Here is a 23776-nt window from a genome sequence, read left to right on the forward strand (position 1 = left end):
ACATAGTCTTAACCCAGCCTAACCTTACATAACCTAACCTAACCTAACCTAACTTTACAGAACATAGTCTTAACCCAGCCTAACCTTACATAACCTAACCTAACCTAACCTAACTTAACTTAACTTTACAGAACATAGTCTTAACCCAGCCTAACCTAATATAACCTAACCTAACCTCGCAGGAATCATTAGACTATTTACTCATCAGGTGAATAACAACAAACTGGGGATGGGGTGGGGGCTATTCTTCACATGATGCCAAAGATGAATAATAACGCCAGGCTGAATAAAATGAGAATAAAATTGTAGATATATATACATGTTCTGGAAGTGAGGGAGGAGGGGGAGGGGCTCTTGAGCTGAGTGCCAAGGAGGATTTCCAGCCCATCAGGTGAGAATAAGAGGATTAATTTGCGGGTGTTGGCGGCCAGTGAGAGCGGCGACAGGTGAGTGGTTGGTGAGAATAATAAGGATAGATTAATTACTTGTTTCCCAGACGATTTATTTGGACAGGTTGGGCGTGAGTAAGGTTCGAGCAGGAGAGGAGATCAGGTTGTGTTCTTGAGTAGACGATTATTTTAGGGTTGTGTTCTTGAGACAACGATTACATTGGGGAAGGTCAGGTTGTGTTATGAGTTATTAAGAAATATAATTTTCTTTAAGTAGACCAGAGCGAGCTAATAAGTGTTGAAGGAGTTATTAAACACTACTGTATTAAAGGGGGCAAATCAGATCATCGAGTTTTAAAGGTACGTGTACGTGATAATCGAATACTCGAGGGACTCTGTCAGGGCAGGTGAGAGAGAGGTGAGTAATTAAGGGTAGATCGAGGTTGAGAGTAGTGACGGAGTAATGAGTTATGGCTGTAGGTAAGAAGCCGCAGGATGAGGAGGAATTATTGTATCCCGGGAAGGAGTTTGAAGAGGTGGCGTGTGAGGAGAGGTGTCGCAGTGAGATACAGTAACTAAAACAATTATCTGTGCATACTTTGTGGGAAACAATATGAGACCATAGACGATAAATATTGATATATGAAGACTGTCACGAGTCACATGTAAAATTTTCCGAGCATATCGACCCCCACCTGCACAGATAGCTGTTTTAGCTACTGTACAAATTGGGCTGAGGTTATAGGGGGTGATAGTTAAGAATGGAAATAACTTTTGTGTTTCCAGGGAGGAGATTCAGTATGATTATATAGAGGGAATAACAGTAGCAGACTAAACATAGCTTAGAGTGAAGGGAATGGAATGATAACACATTAAAAACTGAGTAGGAATTAAGAAATGCAATCACACGAGATGGATTTACAAACAGGTGACAGGTGAAGGGCAGAGAGCGGGGGGGTATCCAGGGCTCCAGAGAGGCGTGTTGGGGGGTAAAGAGAGCAAGTGGGGTGAAAAGACATATTGAGTGAGGTGTTTTGGTGAGGAATGGAGGCAGTACACACACACACACACACACACACACACGTACACTTATATCTTGAACGTATTTTCAGGTTAATACATACATAGCCACCATATCATTATAATGTAAACAGACACACTATCACAGAGATATGAATTCCACTGAGGGAGACAGTCTGCCGCTACACTGTGTTTGATATAGGCGAGGAGGAAGCCGTCCCAATAAAGATGTTCCGGATATGTTGTTATATTTGAATCCCGGGTTCGGCTCACTCGGGCATGAAGCGTGTTTGGCATATATGATGTTTGCTGTCTGGTGATATTAGCCAAGAAGACGGTAGTGGTTACATGTGTGTGTGTGTGTGTGTGTGTGTGTGTGTGTGTGTGTGTGTGTGTGTGTGTGTTTATGAACGAGGGTGAGTTCAGAAGAAGTCAAAGATGTGGTTCCGTTTAGGTCTAATAGTCTCGTTACGTCCGGTTTTAGCACCTTTGTTTACTTTCTCTTCTTTCTTTCTTATATCTATTGTTCGTTTCTTCATCCCTTTCTTCTTCTCCTCTGTTGATCCTTCCTCCGTCTATTCGTCTCCCCGTTTTCTTTATTCCACTTCTTTCTCTCTCTTTCTCTTCTTCCTCCTCTTCTCTCTCCTTCCGTTCCTCCTCCTCACCCATTCTCTTACTCCTCTTCCTTTCCCTTCCTCCTCCTCTTCTCTCCCTTTCCTCCTCCCCCTCTTCTCTTCCCTTCCTCCTATCGCCCTTTCCTTCACCCTGCTTTCCCATTCCCATCCTCCTCCTCCCTTTTCTTCCTCTCCCGTTCCCTTCTCCTCTCGACCCTCCCCCCTCCTCTCTCGACCCTTCCCTTCTTCCCCCTCCTCCTCTTCCCCTTCCCCTCCTCTCCCCTTCCTCCCTCCTCCCCCTTCCCTCCCTCATCTCTTTCCACCCTGTTCCCCTCGCTCTCCTTCCTGCCCTGTACGTGTCAGCTTCAACAGGATGTGTGTCGTTACAGTGGTGGTCGTTATGTCATCCACACCTGTTGTGTGTGGGCAGGGGAGGATGGACGAGAAGGAGGATGGAAGAGAAGGAGGAGAGGGAAGGATGGAAGAGAGAGGGAGAGGGAGGATGGACGAGAGGAGGAGGATGGAAGAGAGGAGGAGAGAGGGAGGATGGAGGAGAGGTAGGATGGAAGAGAGGAGGAGAGGAGGATGGAGGAAGGGAGGAGGAGAGGGAGGATGGAGGAGAGAAGGAGAGCTAGAATGGAAGAGAAGGAGGAGGATGGAAGAGAGAGGAGGAGGAGAGGATGGAAGAGAGAAAGAGAGAAGATAGAAGGACAAAGAGGAAAGGGAAAATGGATGAGCAAGCTGAGAGGGATGAAAGGTCAGGCTGAAAGGGAGGATGGAAGGGTAGGCGGAGAGGAAGGATGGAAGAGAGGAGGAGAGATAAGATAGAAGGACAGGAGGAAAAGGAAAATGGATGAGCAAGCTGAGAGGAGAGTTGAAAGCAGAGGGGGAGAAGAGGTGATGGAATGAGAGAAGAAGTACTGAAGGAAGGAGGGAAGGAAGGAAGGAAGGAAGGAGTGAGGAAGAGGGTGAGGTAGGGGCGGTGAGGAGTAGGAGTAAAGAGGTTAAGGTAAAGATAGATGGACTAAAGGAGGTGTGAGGAGAAGGGAGATGAAGATGGAGGAGGGAGAGAAAGGAGGAGGAGGGGGTAAGGAGGAGGAGGAGGGGAAGGAGGGCGAGGAAGGAAGAATGGAGGAGGAGGAGGAGGAGGAGGAACGGTGTTTTAGTGTCCCGGTATTAGTTATTGCAACGAACAAAGAGGATTATTATCCCAGGCGCTGATGTTATATCCTAATGGGTTCGTTCTGATGGTCTATCCTGATGAGTGAAGGGTATATCTGATGGGCTTCCTGGTTTGTGTTTCCTGATGGGTCTCCTAATGGGTTCGTTCTGATGGTCTATCCTGATGAGTGAAGGGTATATCTGATGGGCTTCCTGGTTTGTGTTTCCTGATGGGTCTCTTGATGGGGTCGTTCTGATGGGCTCGTACTGGTTCTATTACCCCGTGATGGACAGCTCGACGTTGGCCTGAAATGGAAAGTCATATTTTATCAGCGTTTGAGAAAGGAGAATTGAAATACTTTGTTCCGTTTTCTTTACGCTTTAGAGAGGCAAGGTCAAACTAATCCCCGGAAACGAACACGAGTTTTCCCATACCAATTGTTCGGATTTTCTCTTATGAATTAAATATTAGCAATTCTTTTATTTGATTCAATTACATATATAAACGTTGGAGATCTTTGAATATATTTGATGTGATTAATTCCAACAGGATATAATACAAAAAAAATCACATTGTTCCAGGTGATAACGACCAAGAAGAAGGAGGAGAAGAGGAGAGGCCACAAAACTAATTAGCTTCAGGTGTAATAGAATGAATTAGCTTGCTTCAAGTATAACAATTAATTAGCCTCATGTAAAACAAAATTAATTAGCTACAGGTATAATATAATTAGCTTCAAGTATCACAATTTATCACCACATAATACATAATTAATCAATAGCTTCTAGTCCAATACAGTTAATTAGCTTCAGGTATTATGTGATTTTAATAGGACCGTGAATGGTGATCAGGAATTACGATATCCGGAGCTTGGTTGTATGGGAAAATAAGTCTGTTTTTTTTTGTATATTAGCAATTTTTTTTAAGTGGTAGAGATTGTGTCTCTATAGAAGATCCTTAAGAGTTCATATTATTTTGCTACTTAACGGTAAAGCCACTTACAATTTTAGTAAGGCGCCACAGTTTTGAAGTGTATTAACGCGCTCATTTACTACTATTATTACTACTGCTACTACTACTACTTTTTATCATCATTCTTCTGCACCCTTACCTACCATCGTCATCATTATCATCATCAATCATCATCATTATATCATGTTCCTTCACTACCACCATCCAGGCTTCATTGTCAATAAATTTACCATTACCATGATCACCACCAACCTTAAACACAACCATGAATAACACCTACCATAACAACCAATACTGTTACCATTATTAATACTGTTTTCTCTCCTCAGGTGAGTGTTGTATAATCAGTGTTACCTGAGCGTGGCCAAGGTGTGTGTCGGTGAGGTGAGGTAAGTCTTAATCTGAAGATCTGTAAAAATGCAAGGAATATATATTTTTGGATGGACAGCAAATGTTTTTATTTTTATCGTGAGTTTTGAAATTTGGGATTAAGTCTTCGTAATGTTAAAATTTAGATAGATAGATAGATAGATAGATAGATAGATAGATAACGTTTTTTAAATTAGAACATATTTAATCAATATTTAACCTAAGAAAAACCCTTAAACAACTATGTGTATTTCATCAACTTTAATTGTGTAAAATATGATCCCATAGTCTTGGCATTAAGTAATTGACGTAGTTACCCCCTTAAGACTCTTCGCTAAACCGTTCTCTGTCAGGGAATGGTTTAAGGAAATGGTGGCGATAACTGAACGGAACGTCGTTTTCTGTGATCGTTGATGGGCTCAGGGAATATACCAGAGAAAACCTGTAGGTATTATTTTTTAAGGTGTTCAGTGATTATCTGAAGTATTGGATTTCAGTTCCTGTGATGTGTAGTTTTTACATACAAAAATTAGTTTACGATGTCGGATGGTCGCAGTCTCTAATGAGGTTGGCGATGTACACCTTTAAACAGTTGGATCAAAGTAAAGTTGACGGTTACTACGTATTTCTGATTTTGAATATAATTATTTCGGTTAATTTAGCTACATTAAGGGACCAAGGTTATTATGCCTGTATGTCCTGATCACGTGTTTCTCAGATGGTTATCCCTCATGGGTCCAGTGTTACTACAGAAGTAAGCTGGAGTGCCCTTGAGCGGCGGCGGCCCCGGAGGCTAGACAACGTGAGATGTTCCGTAGAGTCACACTGGACAACTCTCGTCTCACAAATGACTCGAGGGGGAGCAAACCCAGGTCGCGGTGGTGTGAGGCAAGAGATGTTTGTTCTGACATGCAGTTTACTTCTTCGGGTAAAATAAGATCTTACAATACTGTGTTAATAATCAGTCCAGTAACAATGGTTTTAAATTAGACAAATTTAGATTTAGGCGTGAAATAGGTAAACACTGGTTTGGAAACAGAGTAGTGGATGAGTGGAACAAGTTACCAAATATCATCATTAACGCGAATACGCTGAATAGCTTCAAACATAGGTTGGATGCTTATATGAGCAATAGGGGTTGGGTGTAAACGGGACTGCCCAGTATGAGTCAATAGGCCCGCTGCAGTTTCCTCCATTCTTATGTTCTTAAGTTAGCATTATTAACAACACGACCATGATAGTTTAACAGGGAGGTGTGTTGTAACTCTTGTACACTGTATTCATTATCATGTGTGTATTATATTTAGACCTTTAAACAGTGTGCTGTAGAGTCGAAATATCCACCTTAGGGAACACCGCAGGAAACAGGTAGTGTTTATATACTCGACGTGCTGTACGGCGATAACAGATGGGATATCCTATACTGTACAGTGTATGCAAATTAAGGTACGTATTTATTTCACGTTATTATTTTATGTACGGATATAAAGTTATTGCTTTCACTGTTTCGCTTACAGTGAACTAAACAGTGGTAAATTGAGGAACATTTTGATTTTTTTGTCGTAATAAATAGTCGACAAAATCATCTCGCACTACACTGGCTACAGATTGTCTCACTATTTCAAGTTGTTGGGCTGCAGATATATCTGTAGAAAGGATTTATGTGAGTCCTAGAGGGACATTCCTGGACCGGGGTGGGGATGACTTATGTCACTTCATCCCTTTGAGATGTATTTTATTTTTTATTTTATTTCAATAAACGTATCAGTCAATCACAGTGAGGGAGTCCCGCTCTCAGATGAACTTGGATTCTGATAAAAAATAAACGCACAAAGCAGCGGTCTAAGGTCCGGTTTTTGAGAGCAACCATACATTTCTTTTGTCCATTAACTTAGTGCTCAGTAAACGTTTACAAGTAAGATAGAGTCAATGAAATTTCTGTGCTATTTTGAGCATTATTACTATGAGGTTAAACCAGCCAGGCAGACGGGTTGTACAGGTAGGAGGAGAACTCAACGTACTTTTCTCTGAGTATCCGGCGCAGCACTTTTGTTGTGGTGAAGAAAAGACCCAAAGCTGACCCAATTAGTGGCTGCGTCAACAAGGTTTTCTCTCAAGGCAGTTGTGCCCGGTGGTGGTGGTGGTGTTTATTGTGTACACAAACACCACTCAACAACTCAGGGATTTCGGGTGAAAAATTCGGAAACTTACGAGCCGTGAACAAGGTGTATTGTGTGGAGAACTCGTGTTGTACGAGCGGTATGCATCCAGTGATTTATGGCAGCAACATTGTATCAAAATACCTTGTTAGCTCAAGTAATTTTTTTTGTTTTGTTTATGAATTATTCAAATGAAAGCAGTTTTGTTTTGATAATTACCTCAAATAACATACAGGCGCTGGTATGAGTAGATACAAATACAGATACATTACAGATGCACGTGCAAGTAGAATTTACAGTGTAGATACCTGCACAAGTACAGGTACAGCATAGGTATAAGTACAGTCCCCTTCACTAGTGCGCTTACAGGGGCTCGTCATATATAAACATTCCACAAATCATTATATTGAGATAATTGTTTCAATTTGATTCCATCGTATGTTTACTATTGCGAGTTTCCTTCTGTCGAATATAAACGGACACAGCGCTGCCACACTGGCGAACACCTGTAAACGCACTTGTGAAGGGGACTGTACAAGTATATATACAGGACAGGTACAGGTAATGCACAGGTACAGATACAGTACAGGTACAGATGCAGCACGGGTGCAAGTACAGTTGAGGAACAGCTACAGTTACTCCCACACACTAGCTGTAACATAACAAACCGATAGTGTGCTTCTACGCATCACGAACCTCCACAAGGCGGAGAAAGTCTTCAGTAGGAATTTGTGCTGTTCATTAGATATCTTATTTTCCATTAGACAAATATTGGTCTATAATTTCACCCACAGTTCATTGACCTTCCTGAGGGTCAGCTGGACTTACTCGGACTTGTTCTAGGGAGTCATACATGTGACACTAAGAGATAGTAAGGACTCGCAATAGACCTGGAGATAGTAGTGTAAAGACAAGGTGTTATGGATGATGTCTTGACACCTTTTTTCTGATGATAAATTATTTTTGTAATAGAATGATTTAATATAAGTAATAACGTTTCTTAAACATATAATGGTTATTCCTCCCTTCTCACTATCGTCACTTACTTCCAGAACTTGCGTCTGTAACCGTGTCATCTTTGATCAAGTCATTATAATGCATCCCTCCTCTCCCCACCCCTGATGAGGCCGTCACCTGTTGGAAAGATTAGTCATTCTATACTTTCCAGCGACACACAGCCACACAGAACACACTAAGATGAATACAATACACTGTGGATCTTCCTGTGTTACCTTAGATTCAGTGCTCTGTTATCTTGATTGATATCTCGGTCTGCCTAGTGATGATCCAGTAGTGATGATCCAGTAGTGATGATCCAGTAGTGATGATCCAGTAGTGATGATCCTGTAGTGATGATCCTGTAGTGATGATCTAGTAGTCATAGCTTGGGCTCCTAGAACATTGTGATGATAACTTTTATAGACACTGCTGCAGGATGTTTTTATGACTTTCCCTCATCAGCCGAATAGAAGAAGAAATTTAATGGTGGTGAGTTGATTGTTGCCGTGACAATCACACTCACACACACACACACACACACACACACACACACACACACACACACACACACAGCCTCCAGGGCGTGAATGTGGTCGTCATGCCAAGTTGAGCAGCTCTTCATGTAGATGCTAAGTCCCTCACCCCTGCGTCTACCCACCTCCCTCTCGTGCCCCAACCTAACCCATACCCCCTCCCCCTGCCCCAACCTAACCCATACCCCCTCCCCCTGCCCCAATAACCCACTTGTGAGCAATATAGTATATACCTCCTCCCACTGCCTCTGAACACTAGCATCACAATGTCTCACACTTCGAAATTTTAATCTCCCACTAGGTTCATCGATCTAATAGGTGTGGTGGTGGTGGTATAGCAATATGTTATGTGTGTCTGTCTGTCGGATCCCCTAAGAGATGGTTCGACGGGTTGGTGTGTGGACTCAACACTCCTGGGGATGATGTCTGTCTAGTGGAATTTCTGAAGTCATAATGGCACACACACACACACACACACACACACACACACACACACACACACACACACACACACACACTAATTAGAAGTGATAAAACTCTCTTTGTGTAGTTTTCGATATGTTATTTTTAAGGTTTGGCCTCAGGTGGGAATGCCATTGAAGTTGTTGACAGGAAGTTTCTCTCTTAACTGGATTATTGTTTTTACCTACGTTAAGGTTAATTAAATCTAAAGCACAAGAATTGTTATTTTGTACTGTGACTCAACCATTAGGAAATTGCAGTAGAAGTTTTAACCCGCGTGTGGCCATAAAAGTTAAACCTCCACCAACATTCCACAGTAGACGTAGAGAGCTGGAGTAGTTTATCATAGAGCTTGGGATAGTTGCTGCCTTGGTGACTTCAGTTGTATTCTCCGCCGGGTTTATATTCATTTAAAACTTTATGTATTCTTCCCATTTCTGTAATATAATTAAGTAATGCTCTTCGTCCGTAGTATCAGTTAAGTGTCCTTAATATTTGGAAAACGCGACCGTAGAAGATGTATAGATAGTCTGTACGTGGCAACAGAAGTTTAGGGTGTGCAGTATTTTCGTGGAACTCAGCACTTATGGCAGATGTCACTGATGGATTCCTCATATCATAGACAGGTGTTGTGTGTCTCTCCGAGCCCCAGTATTCGACTGAAGGTATATTCGAGGTAGATATCACAGGTGTTCAATTATTTATATCCATTACAGGTATTATTAACCTAACCTTAAGTGAACCCTGATGGACAGTACAGCTGGTGATTCATCAGCTTAACTCTGGTACAGGTGTTTTAAGCTCCCGGAACCAGCTTTAGGTAAATTGCTTGCAAGGCATCACGTGTTAGTATGCATGTTTGACTGAGCAACATCCTGCGGGGTTGAGGATGGTGGAGAGTTCATGAGGGAGACAGGTAGTAATGATCACCACTCAGTATATACTTAAGGCTTGTTTTTATTTTAGAGGAACATAACAGACGAGGGACCTGCAGCTCCTCATTACCAAGACTTGACTAACTGGAGGAACCCGCCCACAACAACACTACTCGTGGGCGTATGTTGTTGATAGTATGGGCGGGAGGTGGCTAGTTGGGTGGGTTTTTATGGACGGGAATGGGTTGATGTGGAATGGGTAAAGGTTAATATAGGATGGAAATAGTTTGGTGGGATATGGGAGCTGGTTGACGTGGGTCGTGTTGAGGATAGGGTTAAGTAGGTGTTGGATTTCATGATTTGGGGATGGATTGGTGTGGGGTGTGGTTAGTTGAAGAGGGAGGATAGTGGACCTTAGGGTTAGGGTGAAGGGAGGGAGGGATGAGGTAGGATGAGGGTGTTGGGCAGTGGAGGGGCAGGTCTTACACTAAATTGTTGTAGGGGCGAGGAATGAACATTGTCACTGTGAGGGTCAAGTCGTACACGGAACACACAATAAAATTTTTGTGTGTTCACGTGCATCCATCACGTGCACCCACACACAAACACGTACTTCCACACCCACATTTACACATACTGTAGATATAAAAATACAAAGTTTACAAAATATAAAAGTTATATACAGTTTGGTTTACACGGTGAGCAACAAAAATAATAAACAACGTGGATGAGGGTGAGGCTTTACCAACAACACGAAGAAACTCCTGCACACGTGGATGTCACTCACCACTCCAGGTAAAACGCTTGATGGCTGTAGCATAAAGATACGCCGAATTTAACGCAGCTGTAAGGAGAATTAGTCGTATAGGGAAGCATCAGGCGTGGTTTGACGTGGAGAGGTTACGTGCGTAGGAAGGAATCGCGCTGTGGTTTGGTGTCAGGGCAGGGGTCCTTAGGCATATGGAGAGGATTTAACGTAGTTTGACGAAGGGGTAGATGGTGTGGGGGGAGTTACGCGTAAGGAGATGGGCCAGGCTGATACACAGAGGGACCAGGCTGGCTGTACGGGGAGGGGTTGTGTTCTGGGTACACTGCCTGGCCCTCGTAGGAGACCTGAGCCTGGAAGCCGTTGTTGTGGTCGGCCACGTAGGTCACCGTCTGGATGCGACCGTCAGGGAGAGCCACTGTGTAGGACCCCTTCACTGCATTGCCGTCAGAGTTCTCGGAGTGGCCGAAGTTGGCGCCGGAATACGAGTCCTGAACCCCGTAGTCGAAGGCGTACGGCTTTGGTTCCTGCGGGAGGGTCGAGCACTCGGTTAGTGGCTGTTCATACACAGTCTGATGTGTCAATATACTGTACGGTGGAATATATATATATATATATATATTTTATGGTGTCAAGTGTCAATAGTTACAGTGGCAGGTGTCAAAATGTTCAACGTCAAATGTCAAAACGAGAAGTGTCGTGTGTCTAGATATGAACTATAAAATATGGTGCCAGAATATAAAGTCTGAAAGTATAAATGGACGGAGGCAATAATGCACAGCTTGACGCGTCAGAGGTCATGAATAAATCAGAATAAGTGTTGTTGTTCCTGACAGGTTATGACTCGTGTGAGATCCGAGGTAGTATCCGACACGTTAAGATCTGGTGGGGTTCAAGTTGAGGGTAATCTCTGTCTGTCTGTCTGTCGTGTACCAAGAAGGTTACTTACTGGTTTATAAAGTTGGTTATCGGTGTAGACGGGCTGAGGAGCGGGGTAGGACACGAGACCACCATACACAGGAGGACCATCAGGGATAGGAGTGCCCATCACCACACCCATCACCACACTCACCACGACACACGCTACCTGTAACAACAATAACTATATACTACTTAATTAATTAATTTAGGTACAATTAGATATGGATAGAAAATAAGCTTCTTGTTTGTCATAGGTAAGAGAGACAGAAAATACCCAACAGGTTACAATAGTGATGCAAAAATAAGTTAATTTTTCTGGTAGTTCTTGTTCTAGTTGGAGAAATTACATGCATTGTTAAAATCAGTTTTTTTTTTCATTTTAATCGTTTTATTTTTTTTTTATGTTTGGTGATCTTTTCCGCTTTACATCAGATGACCGAAACCAAGAGGAATTACTGATTTTTTTTTTGTAGTTATTTCAGGAAAGATTTTTTATTTTTTTATTAAGAGATAAATAATTTTAGTGCAGGTGATTGTTTGAGAATTATTTGAATTGTGTTTTTTTTTTTGCTTCTTCAGTGTGATTGATGCCTAGAGGGTTTAGTTGTTTGTATATATAGTGTACATGTATACTGTGTTCTCTGGTCAGGCAATCTCCACATACCGAATTTTTCATGACTTCTGTAGCTTTTGAATTTGTTTATGAATAATTTGAGTTCGTTTTTTTTTTCTCATCTGGTGATTCTAAACTTTATATTGTACTCTTATTTAGTGGTTATTTTAACATTTGTATTATAGATTGTGGTAATTTTATCAACATAGGCAACTGAAAAACTGTTATTGGATAGATCGTGTCAGTCTACTATTCGTGGTGAACATTGTGTCGGTCTGAGTTATGCGTTGAACATTGTCTACTGTAAGGGTATTAAGGTCTATATTGACGATGTTGAACTACATTACACACACACACACACAGTTATGTTGTATGTCTGGCTGTCCTTATCGTAGATCTATATTGATGTACCAGGATATTGTGTTTCATTGGTATATTTCAACATACACAAATAGTTACTCAAACTTATTAACTATTTATTTATTTTAGGGTTATAATTTGTCATGTTACGGTCTTGAAAATATTAAATTTTGATGGATTTAGTAATTTGGAGATTTTCAAAACTTCTGATTGTTGTTTTTAATTCAATGCCCTTGTAAAAGTATTAACAGAAGTCAGTCTGTATGCAGTGTCTTCCTCAACACCTATGTTACTTAGTTACTGAAACTCCATCCCAAATTCAGTACCAGTAACAAAACACAATTGGGTACCTGCTAATTCGTGGCTGTCACAGTGTCTTGCCTTGGGGGAACACATCCTTGGTTCTAAAGTTGTTGGAAATTTGTTTTTTGGACCTACATATGTTTATGTACGTCTTTACACACACACACACACACACACACACAGTATCGTGTTCCCTTAAAGTGTCCAGCGTGATAAAGTGTTGCAATTGACTCCTTAAAATTTCGTGCACAACATGATGACTCATCTTCTGTGCAGACTTTTAGTGTCTAGAGATCTCACCTTCACTTGTACAACGTGATGGTAACTGTAAGCTCATCTTCACACACACACACACACACACACACACACACACACACACACACACACACACACACACACACACACACACCCAACATGATAGTAACTGTACGCTCATCTTCACCTGTACAGCATGATAGTGACTGTACATTAACCTTCACCTTTACAATATGATAGTGACTGTACGTTCATCTTCACCTATACAACATGATAGTGACTATACATTAACCTTCACCTGTACAGCATGATAGTAACTGTACGCTCATCTTCACCTGTACAGCATGATAGTGACTGTACGCTCATCTTCACCTATACAACATGATAGTGACTATACTTTAACCTTCACCTGTACAGCATGATAGTGACTGTACGCTCATCTTCACCTATACAACATGATAGTGACTATACTTTAACCTTCACCTGTACAGCATGATAGTGACTGTACGCTCATCTTCACCTATACAACATGATAGTGACTATACATTAACCTTCACCTGTACAGCATGATAGTGACTGTACGCTCATCTTCACCTATACAACATGATAGTGACTATACTTTAACCTTCACCTGTACAGCATGATAGTGACTGTACGTTCATCTTCACCTATACAACATGATAGCGACTGTGTATACTGCCTCACCTTGAACATGACTTGAGAGAGACGGTGGACGGTGTAGCTGACGATCTGAGAGGAACTGTGGTAGCCAGTGGTTGGTCCTCTGGCTTTATATAGCGACCCCCTCCTTCTCTCTCGCATGCACAGACACACGCACACACGCCAAGCTCCCATAGTGATCGCACACACTTACATACTCACATAAGTGTGTGTCTCGGAGGCATAACACTTAGATAAGCTCGAGTACATTTTAGTTCCCCACCGTGCATTCATACACACGCACGCACACATGCACAAGTGTGAGTGCATATCTGGAGGTACATACATACATACATACATTCATAAATACATACATACATACATACATACATACATACATACATACATACATGCATGCATAAAATTTACATGAACAAATAATAAAAACGCCATAGCACACACACACACACACACACACACACACACACACACACACACACACACACACACACACACACACACACACACACACACACACACACACACACATATATCATAATGCCTGTCTATGATCTGAATATTTCCCATAACACAAGGACACGCAGAATGGGGTGACCTTCCTGGACCTACAATTTCAATTTTATCTTGACATAGTTAGTGTCAGTAACCCTCACTGACACGGTGTATCGAGGTTATAGGGAGATTAAGCATCACTGAATGGCATGGCGTAGTAATTTATAGCATTTATTTATTTATTTATTTATTTATTTATTTTTAGTATTCACCAATTACTGTATATTGATGTGATTGTAGTTCACCACACACACACACACACACACACACACACACACACACACACACACACACACACACACACACACACACACACACACACACACACACACACACACACACACACACACACACACACACACACACACACACACACACACACACACACACACAGGCAATAGCATCAACTACATATTGTTTATAGTTTACCTCTGAATGATTCCATAGTAACATCAAAGTGTAAACAAAAACAATTAAAGGCCATAAAATCATAACAGAACAGGTGTCTCTTAGAAGACGTAAACAACCTGAGATTGGTCATCAAACACCACGAGAGTAAACAAATGGGTGTGGGTTTCATGTGTGGTTTCAGTGATGTGTATGGTGTGGTGTGTGTGTGTGTGTTTGTGTGTGTATTGTATTTAAACTTTTCTTCTATAGCATCAATCGTAATAATAATATTAAAATAATTATTTAAACTTTACCTATGAATATACCAAGTCCAATGGTAAGGCTTCGTGTCAAAGGTCAATTTCACAGGTGGAAAACACATATGTGTGTACGTTTATCCTTATGTAAGTTCTATGTGAGTAAGGCTACGATCGTTCAGAGGCTGACTGGGAGAATAATTTGTCACCCGCTTGAGGCAGTGAGCATTTGTTACAGAGGAATGATAAGTGACAGTACACTTGGTTACAGAGGAATGATAAGTGACAGTACTCTTGGTTACAGAGGAATGATAAGTGACAGTACACTTGGTTACAGAGGAATGATAAGTGGCAGTTTGATGTTATATTCATGAGGGCCGAAGAGGTGGTCCAGGTTAACATTATTGGTAGTCCAGGGAAGACAGTGGACGCTTCGTGACACTTGTTAACCGCAAGTGAAGGATACAAAAATATCTCTTGAATTCCACGTTGTACTTTAAAGATAAAATCATAAACCCAAAATCCCACGCTGGAATTTAGAGGACTCAGTTTAACCTTTGGTATAATAAGACGCATTTGGTGATAATTTAATAGTTCTATCTATCTATCTATCTATCTATCTATCTATCTATCTATCTATCTATCTATCTATCTGTGTATCTATCTATCTATCTATTTTTTTTAGTGTTTGTTTACATAGAGGGCACTTGCTGCACTCACGCTCGAGGCTGTAACAGTCACATCTCAGGGCATCGGCCACATGGTCCTGACGTCATGTTATCACACACAAGCTGCGACATGATCAATACATTCTCTCTCTCTCTCTTTTATTGTCTGAGTGTTTGTGAGTCAGGTGGGCTTTGACGACCACACTTTAGGAATATGAACGACCAAGTCTCCCGGAATGTAGGTGTACTACTACTACTACCACCACCACCACCACCACCACCACCACCACCTTCTCAATGGAGGTTCGAACCCTGGTCCTTTGGAATTACCTGCCTAGTTTGAAACCAGAAGCTATAAATATAAGACACTCCAATACCTACAGTTTAAGGAAAAAAACATGGATCACAGGCAGCAGTTTATACTTCATCCATGGAGTGATTACTTTGACGTCACCCTCGAACTGATAGGTAAAACAGTTCTTCTATTCGACGAGGTGGTTTTAAGAAGTGACATCTGGCTCTTTAAAGAATTCCAAGAGATGACTATAAGGATGACCATTGGTTTGTGTGTTGGCGTTGGCGTGAAGGAGGAGATTAAGTTTGGGGGGAATAGACGTCATGATTTGTTGGGTGTGGCGGCGGCGGCGGCGTCACCAAGGAGGAGGAGGAGAAGGTACGAGAGAGGAATTACTACTTGAAGACGACGTTGTTACATCATGGTAGGTCGTCGTCGTCAGTAGCAGTAGCAGTGAGAGTCATCACCGTAATGCGAGTACTGTACTGTTCCCTATAGCCTTCACCTGCGTCTTGTGTTTAGTCTCGCCAGCTCAGGTAGACTCATCAAAAACCTCGTGTGGGAAGGATTCTGTCAGTGAGAGTTTTTGCATGAACACGAAGGATTAAGGATTCGACAGGTAGATTTATTGTGATCAAGTAATGATTAAGGATTCGTCTGACTTTTTTTTTATGGAAGGGAAGGATTGGAACTACCTACTTTTTTATGCTTGACAATGATTTATCAGGTAGTGATTTGTATGCAAGGGAAGAGTTTGTTAAGTAGAATTTCGTATCCACATAAGGGAAGGTTTTAACATGTAAAGATATCGACTCTTGAAGTTACACCTGAAAGAAGGATTTTGTCAGGTAAAGAGTTCGACTCAGCAAGACACCTGAGAGAACTAATCGGTATTTACAAAGGTGTGTTACTCAATACTGACGTCACTATGAAAAATATTCAGCATCACTCACATGAGGGATATGGCTTGTGCCTTAGTTATATTGCTCAATACAAACACAAAGGAGGGAAAGTAAAGTACTGCTCATTTTCTCAGTAATAGTATGTAGGAAAGATTTGTCTTGTATTTACACTGCGTCAGTTGGTCAGTACTGGTATAAGGAATAATCGTTTGGTTTGTTAAGTACAGCTCTCGGTGTAGACGTGAGTGAAAGATACTGTCATGGGACTCTCTGAAAATGATACATACGACACATTAAGCTTGAGAAACAAATCCCCCTCGTCGTAATTTCTTTCTTTTATAATACTCCCAGCTAATATGAGTCGCCTAATGTGTACACCTTTCTTACCTGTTATTGCCAGGGGGGATTTTGATGGTAACTGTCATGCATATTGTTGATGAGGGCGAGAATGTGACGTTATGGTGATGGATACTCGTGTTATGGTGACAGCTGATGGTGTTATGGTGTTATTGTCACAGCTGTTGGTGGTGTTGGTGATCCAATTGTTTCTATGAGAGCTTGGAGATGGTGTTCATTCGTCTGTGAAGGAAGAAATCGCGTTAAAGTTTCCATTTGGTGTCTGATATTACTACCTTCAGTGGAGCTATAGTTCAATAAATCAATCTATTATGTTATTGTGAGTTATGGACAGTTTTCTTTACCTGTGTGTTGAGATGTGCGTCAGGTGGGGAAGACCTGATCAAGGCTGGTTATGCTTGGAGCTACTGTACGACTTCTCTTATTCTCGTGATTTTGATTGATGGCAAACTTGACTCTTTGATTCGTGTGTTGTAGTGGGAACAATACTGAACATCTCAAACAAAGAATCTCGCCACCGAGTTGAGTGAACTAGACACATATTGTAAACGGCATGATAGTTGAGTGAAGGTCGGTGTCATCACATTTCCCGGATGGTTGGTGAAACTTGGTATTTACGATTTTGTTAGGAATTAATAACGATTATTACAACGATAAACATAGTTAGATCAACAGTGTGTGATTTATTTCGTGTTATTGGTGATTGGTTAATGGATAATGCCACTATTTGTATAAGTTTGGCCTGGTGTGGTTTTTTTTTTTATTATTATTTACACTTTTTAGGATTGGTGACTGTCAGTGTGATTAATGCCACATTTTTGACTGAATAATCTTGGTTACTGATGATTGACTGTTTCCAACGTGTGAGTGTAAGAACAGCAACGTTTGTTTATGGTTTGTGTATTCGTATTGACTTCTATGTGACAGTAAACAAGAGACCAGTGTTGATTGAATAACTAAAGATCACCAATAAGTTATGTTTTTGTTTGCAGTTTAGTGAGTGATTATTTTGTTTATGTAACTTTATGAATGAATGACTATATATCGTGTAAATGTAAATACAGCGAGGTGTTATACATTTTTCTAAGGATTAATAAAAATAAATTATCTTTACTGTTTTATCAAGAGTGAATGACGATTTCTAGTGGTAGAGTAATAGAAGAACTTATGTTTAAAACTTTATGAGTGATTTATTTGTTGACGATACTAGTAAATGATGATTGATAGTGTAGTATGATCACATGTTATTGTTTCCACGTGTAATTGTTTACGCTTTTACGATTACCTGTGTTGTCATCGTGTGTATGTGTGTGTGTGTGTGTGTGTGTGTGTCAGACCGAGAGTAGTGGGAGTGGCAGGTAGGTTGGGCACTCCCTCGTACACCAGAACAACAATACCTGCTGGAGCGTGAGAGCGGTGGCCAGCCTTTCACAGTTCTCCCAGGACTTACCTGCCTGCTCACCTGGCGGTCTTCACACGCTAATTACACTGGATGGTGGCCTCTACCTGTGTGAAGGGGATGGGAAGGGGAATGTAATTATTGTGTGATAATGATCGCTGTTGGGAGAGCTTCATCAGAGTGTCCATTATAATGAGAAAAAAAACGGGTTTGTTGATTACAGGTGTGTCGGGGGAAAGGTATTTAAGTGTGTTATTGGGTGCGTTTGTGGGAATTAGTGTGATAGTAATTGTGTAATGAGTTAATTAGGGAGATTTAAGAGGTGTTAATAGGTGTAATGGTGGTAATAGCAAGGGGGTATGAGGACAGGTATGAATGATAATGTAATTTAAATGTTGTATATTAATATTTTTAGGGTGTTTTTGTGAAGTAGTTGTTGTGGTGGTGGTGGTGGTTGTATTTAAGGTATGTCTGGGAAACTGTTCAATTGATTTGTTGTGTTGTGGTTCAGTGTGTAGTTGTGATAGTGAGGTTGTGGTGTGGTTGTCGGTGTGTGGTTAGTGGTGTGGGTGTGGTTAGTAGTGTGGTGTGGGTGTGGTCAGTGAGGTGCTGGAGAATGTGTGTGTGTGTGTGTGTGTGTGTTGTAGCGATACGTAGTTATAAGCGGTAGAATAAGGGGTGATAAGCCTCGTCGCACACAGCTCCACGTCACACACACACAACACCACGTCACACACACACACAACACCACGTCACACACACACAACACCACGTCACACACACAACACCTCGTCACACACACAACACCACGTCACACACACAACACCTCGTCACACACACAACACCACGGCACACACACAACACCACGTCACACACACAACACCTCGTCATATACAGTATAACCAAACACTTTTAACCAATTTTGAAGATTACTATATTATCAATACTTTTATCTACTTACGTGAATAACAAAGTATCATTGTTTTATGTACTTACGGTAATAATACTTACATTACTAAATATTCTTACAATTATAAGTTACTTTCAATACTTTTATCTACTGAGAGAAATATTGTTGTTAATACTTTTATCTACTTATAGGAGTAAGTACTTATACTTATCGTAGACAAGATACTGACGATCTTGACAGCTTCAGCCTATCATCTGTCACTGTCACTTAGTGTTGGTAATCCAGCTGTGATTTACCGAATGTTTGGACGTCCATTGTGCCAACGCCGCTTAAAACACTGCAGTTATCTTGATCACACTGGCTCTGTGACGCGACATAAGACATTAAGATAAATGTCCAGGAATCACGAATCCCGTGGCGAACGAAGATGATGATGAGGAGGAGTTAAGATTGCGTCATGGAAATCCCTTGCGTCAGCTTTTGAATGCGTCATGGTTACTTGGGTCAGCTGAGATTGTGTCACGGACACTTGGGTCATCCTCTCTGTTGACACAGTGCGAACTGTAGTTGCGTCATTAATACTTAGATTAACTTTACCGGCGTCTTGGATACCTGGAATACCTCTGTTTGCGTCATGGGCACCTGAATTACCTCTTCTTGCGTCATGGGCACCTGAAATACCTCTACTTGCGTCATGGGCACCTGGAATACCTTTGTTTGCGTCATGGGCACCTGAAATACCTCTACTTGCGTCATAGGCACCTGAAATACCTCTACTTGCGTCATGGGCACCTGAAATACCTCTACTTGCGTCATGAGCACCTGAAATACCTCTGCTTCCGTCAGGGGCGCCTGGCGTAACTCTGCTTGCATTATGTGCATCAGGATTACCTTTGCGTTGGACATATTCACCTGGATTAGCCGTGATTACTACAGTATATAGGATTTAAGAGGAAGACCTGTGTTATGAGCTTGTGGACTGGGATTATGTAGAGAGAGAGAGAGAGAGAGAGAGAGAGAGAGATGAAAGTAAGTTTTAGATTTTTTTTTCAGATGACAGTGTGTGTGAACTGGGTCGAAATATTTCGGGGAAAAATAATGTTCACCTGAAAACCTTTCGTTTCTCAATCATCTCGGCCACGACGTGCGTGAAAGTTGTCAAAGGGAAAGAGAAGGTGAAAGAGGGGGTGGGGGGAGACTAAGACAAGTAGTAAAACAGTGAGAATATGAGATGGGAGAGAGAGGGATGGAGAGAGAGAGGCAAGAAAACCGAGCTGAAGGTGACAGAGACCAACTGACCGACTTGCTACGTGTGGTGGGCTTGAAGGGTTGTTTATTTACATACCCTGGTGTGGGTAGGGAGGGAGGGGAGATAGGTGTCCCGGTGTTGACAGCCAGAGGGCAGCACAGAAGGGAAACAATTCACAGGAATATCTTTTACACGATTATTCAGTCAAAACCACAATTACTAGTCTTAATAATTGCAGAAATTGATACAATAATATAATGGTAGGATAATCGAAGTGATAATAGTAATAATGGTGAGTAAGAATAATGGCAGTAATAGCTGTAGTTGTTGGAATGTTAATTATGGCTACAATTTGTAGTAGTATCGATAGTAGTTGTACGGATAGCGGGTTATTTTCGTGCCATTGACCCCGGGATACTCCTCTAAAGGTTTGAAGTCAGTTGCTCAAGGCATTCGAGGACACACACACACACACACACACACACACACACACACACATACACACACCTTACAGAAGCCGACTGTTCACCTTATTTGGTGAGTTTCCACCGATGATGAAATATAAGGTTGACCCAGCTAGGCGTGGTAATGCACGCCCTCATGTGCAAATAGATAATGGTGGGATAGTGTTATCTCTCTCTCTCTCTCTCTCTCTCTCATATTTATTTGCTTGGAGAAAATCGTGTTCCTGCTCTGACCGCCTGAACACTATAGTTGTGATGAAGTTAGGTCTATGGTGTTGAGGGAGGGGCAGTGATATAGTGGAGGTTAGTAGTGATGATGGTGGTGATGGTAAAGGTGGTGATGGTGATATAATGTTTACAGAAAGTGTGATGGTTCAGGTAGGTTTGTGAGGTGACCTGGCACTCATAGACGGGGTGACGATGGTCTTATTGTATTGACGAAATTTGTTTTTTGTATTGGTGTGTTGATGAGATGAAACACGTTTGATTTTACTGATCGTTGATATTTGATAATAATGATTTTAGCAATAATTATAAAAATATAAATATTAATTTATATTATCAAAATATTTTTTATTATTATTATTACTATTATTTCATTGTTGTTGTTAAAAATGAAACTTTATTAAATGATTTAAACTTAAAAAAAAACACTAAGAAATTTCCCCATGGGTCAGGTTACACAAGGAGAGTCACAGTAGGGTGGTGGAGGTCGGCCGGCAAAGGTGACCAGGAGAGTTACAACATCTTCCCCGCACGTCAGGCAACACCCTATAAAGCACCGTCTCATCCTCGCCCTTGGAAGAAAAACCTCACGCGAATAATGATAAGAATAACGGCAGGTGATGATGAAAGTGTGGGCGAGGTTAAATGTAGTGATTTATTGTGGAAGTGATGATACTAAAGGAAGTCGAGGAGAAATGTGATAACGGGTGGATTACGTCAGTGAGGGGCAGTGTGTGTGTCGTGTTGAGGGTGTGGGAAGGTCGGTAGGTGACCCTGGAGGAGGTGTGATTCAGGAGAAGCACCAAGAATTTAGTCATGGTGACAGACCGTTCATTTACCGTCACCTGTCTACCACCATTACACCACACCAACACCAAACCACACCACACAACCAACATCACATTACACCACACCAACATCACATCACCAACATCACATCACAACCACACCACCAGCGTGACGTCAACACAACAGATGGTGGTTGCAGCATCATGCTTGTGTGTTCCCCTGGAGGCAGATTCAATAAATAGGTAATTGACACTTGCCACCTGTGACACTGTCTTAGTTGAACGACTTCACATATGCTACCTTTATCCAGGTCACCTTGACACTACCTTGTGACATCAGCTGCCTTCAAGGCCTTGTGACACGAACTGTATTGTCACGCACATGACACTGTCTTGACACAGCCCACCGTGGCTACGTTGGCCCGCCGTTTCCTACTAGGTAATATAATGGCCGTGAAAAATGGTGGTTGCTTTGACTTACGCGCGATACTTGATGCGTTGATAAGCTATGCCTTGCAACTTTACACACTGTAACTTTACGCGCTATACTTTGTGACTTTACACGTTATGCCTTGTAACTTTACACACTGTAACTTTACGCGCTATACTTTGTGACTTTACACGCTATGCCTTGTAACTTTACACACTGTAACTTTACGCGCTATACTTTGTGATTTTACACGCTATGCCTTCTGACATAGAGAAAGGATCTGTCTTGTAGAAAGTTCAGATTCCCTAAGACGTCGGAAAGCAGACACACGAGGAAAGCTCTCTATCTCTCTCTCTCTCTCATTGTTGAATTTTGGAACTACGTTATACTCCCGCCGATAAAATTTGAAACACAGATATTTTACAGCACTGGGAAATGTACACGTGTGTCAATTCCGAAATTCATATATTCATTGAAAAGACATTAGTTCGACTCCCCATGTGAGCGCCGCTGGTTTTGTGGATTCCTTTGAAGAGCGGATGTTGTAATGGCCAATGCTGATAACGCTTTTGATCTGGAATTTTAGGTAACGCTCGTTGATCAAGACACGTAACGTAGCTCGTTATTTTACTCCCCCATATCTTTTTCACTTTGGTATTATGTATGTGTGTGTGTGCGCGTGTGTGCGTGTGTGCGTGTGTGCGAGAGAGAGAGAGATACCGTGTTAAATTATATTTAAAAAAAAATGTGTTTGCCGGTTGCAGTGAAACTTGACTTATAGGTTATGAACTTGGTCGTGGTAGATTACGTTGAATTTTGTGAAGTACAATAGGTCAAAGGTCAAGGTCACAGATAATGGTTGTACTGTATGTTTGAGTGGAGGTTATGAGTCATCCTTCTTGGCTTGTAATGTTTATATTTACATGTTTATTTGTGCTAATTTCTCTGTCTCATCACTCACTCACTTCCTTACTCACTCACTCACTCACTTCCTTACTCATTCACTGTTTTCCTTATTCACTCACTCACTCACTCACTGACTGAAAAGAAAGACAATACTCGCTCACTGACGGAGAAAATCTTATCTTTACGCTGACGAAGCATTAAACGATGATACCCTCCTTTTTACGAATACCTGAAGACAAGTTTGGCCTATGCTGACGGAAGCCATGATGATGCACTTACTGGCAATTAAAGAAAGTCTGTTTACAATGATTTCGGCTCAGGTGTGTTGGCGCTCTCTCTCCTGTACACACACACACACACACACACACACACACACACACACACACACACACACACATTAACTAACCGAATGACTGACTAGATAATTAACTAACTAACTAATTAACCAGACTAATTAGACGGAAAATGTTTCATAATTTGTAAGTTTGGTCATTAAAAACTTACTCTTTGTGCTCAAAACCAGACATAACC

The 23776-nt window shown here is 41.5% G+C and overlaps 1 protein-coding gene across 1 annotated transcript; it reads right to left on the bottom strand.

Moving 5' to 3' along the window:
- Positions 1–9618: 9618 nt before the first annotated feature.
- Positions 9619–13578, bottom strand: LOC121874734 (cuticle protein 7-like). The gene is made up of 3 exons (XM_042379012.1): positions 13478–13578; positions 11270–11407; positions 9619–10847 (listed from the first exon to the last, which is right to left on the bottom strand). Exons 1-3 carry the CDS (start codon positions 13484–13486, stop codon positions 10566–10568), a joined length of 429 nt encoding a protein of 142 aa, XP_042234946.1. The 5' UTR covers positions 13487–13578; the 3' UTR covers positions 9619–10565.
- Positions 13579–23776: the final 10198 nt, after the last annotated feature.

The sequence above is a fragment of the Homarus americanus genome, unplaced genomic scaffold (genome assembly GCF_018991925.1).
Source record: "Homarus americanus isolate GMGI-L3 unplaced genomic scaffold, GMGI_Hamer_2.0 scaffold40841, whole genome shotgun sequence".
Classification (NCBI taxonomy): Eukaryota; Metazoa; Arthropoda; class Malacostraca; order Decapoda; family Nephropidae; genus Homarus; species Homarus americanus.

Excerpts from the sequence above, each read along its gene's own strand:
- LOC121874734 (XM_042379012.1), bottom strand. Across the intron at positions 10,848-11,269 it reads ATAACCAACTTTATAAACCA|GAACCAAAGCCGTACGCCTT; the intron begins GTAAGTAACCTT and ends ACCCTCCCGCAG.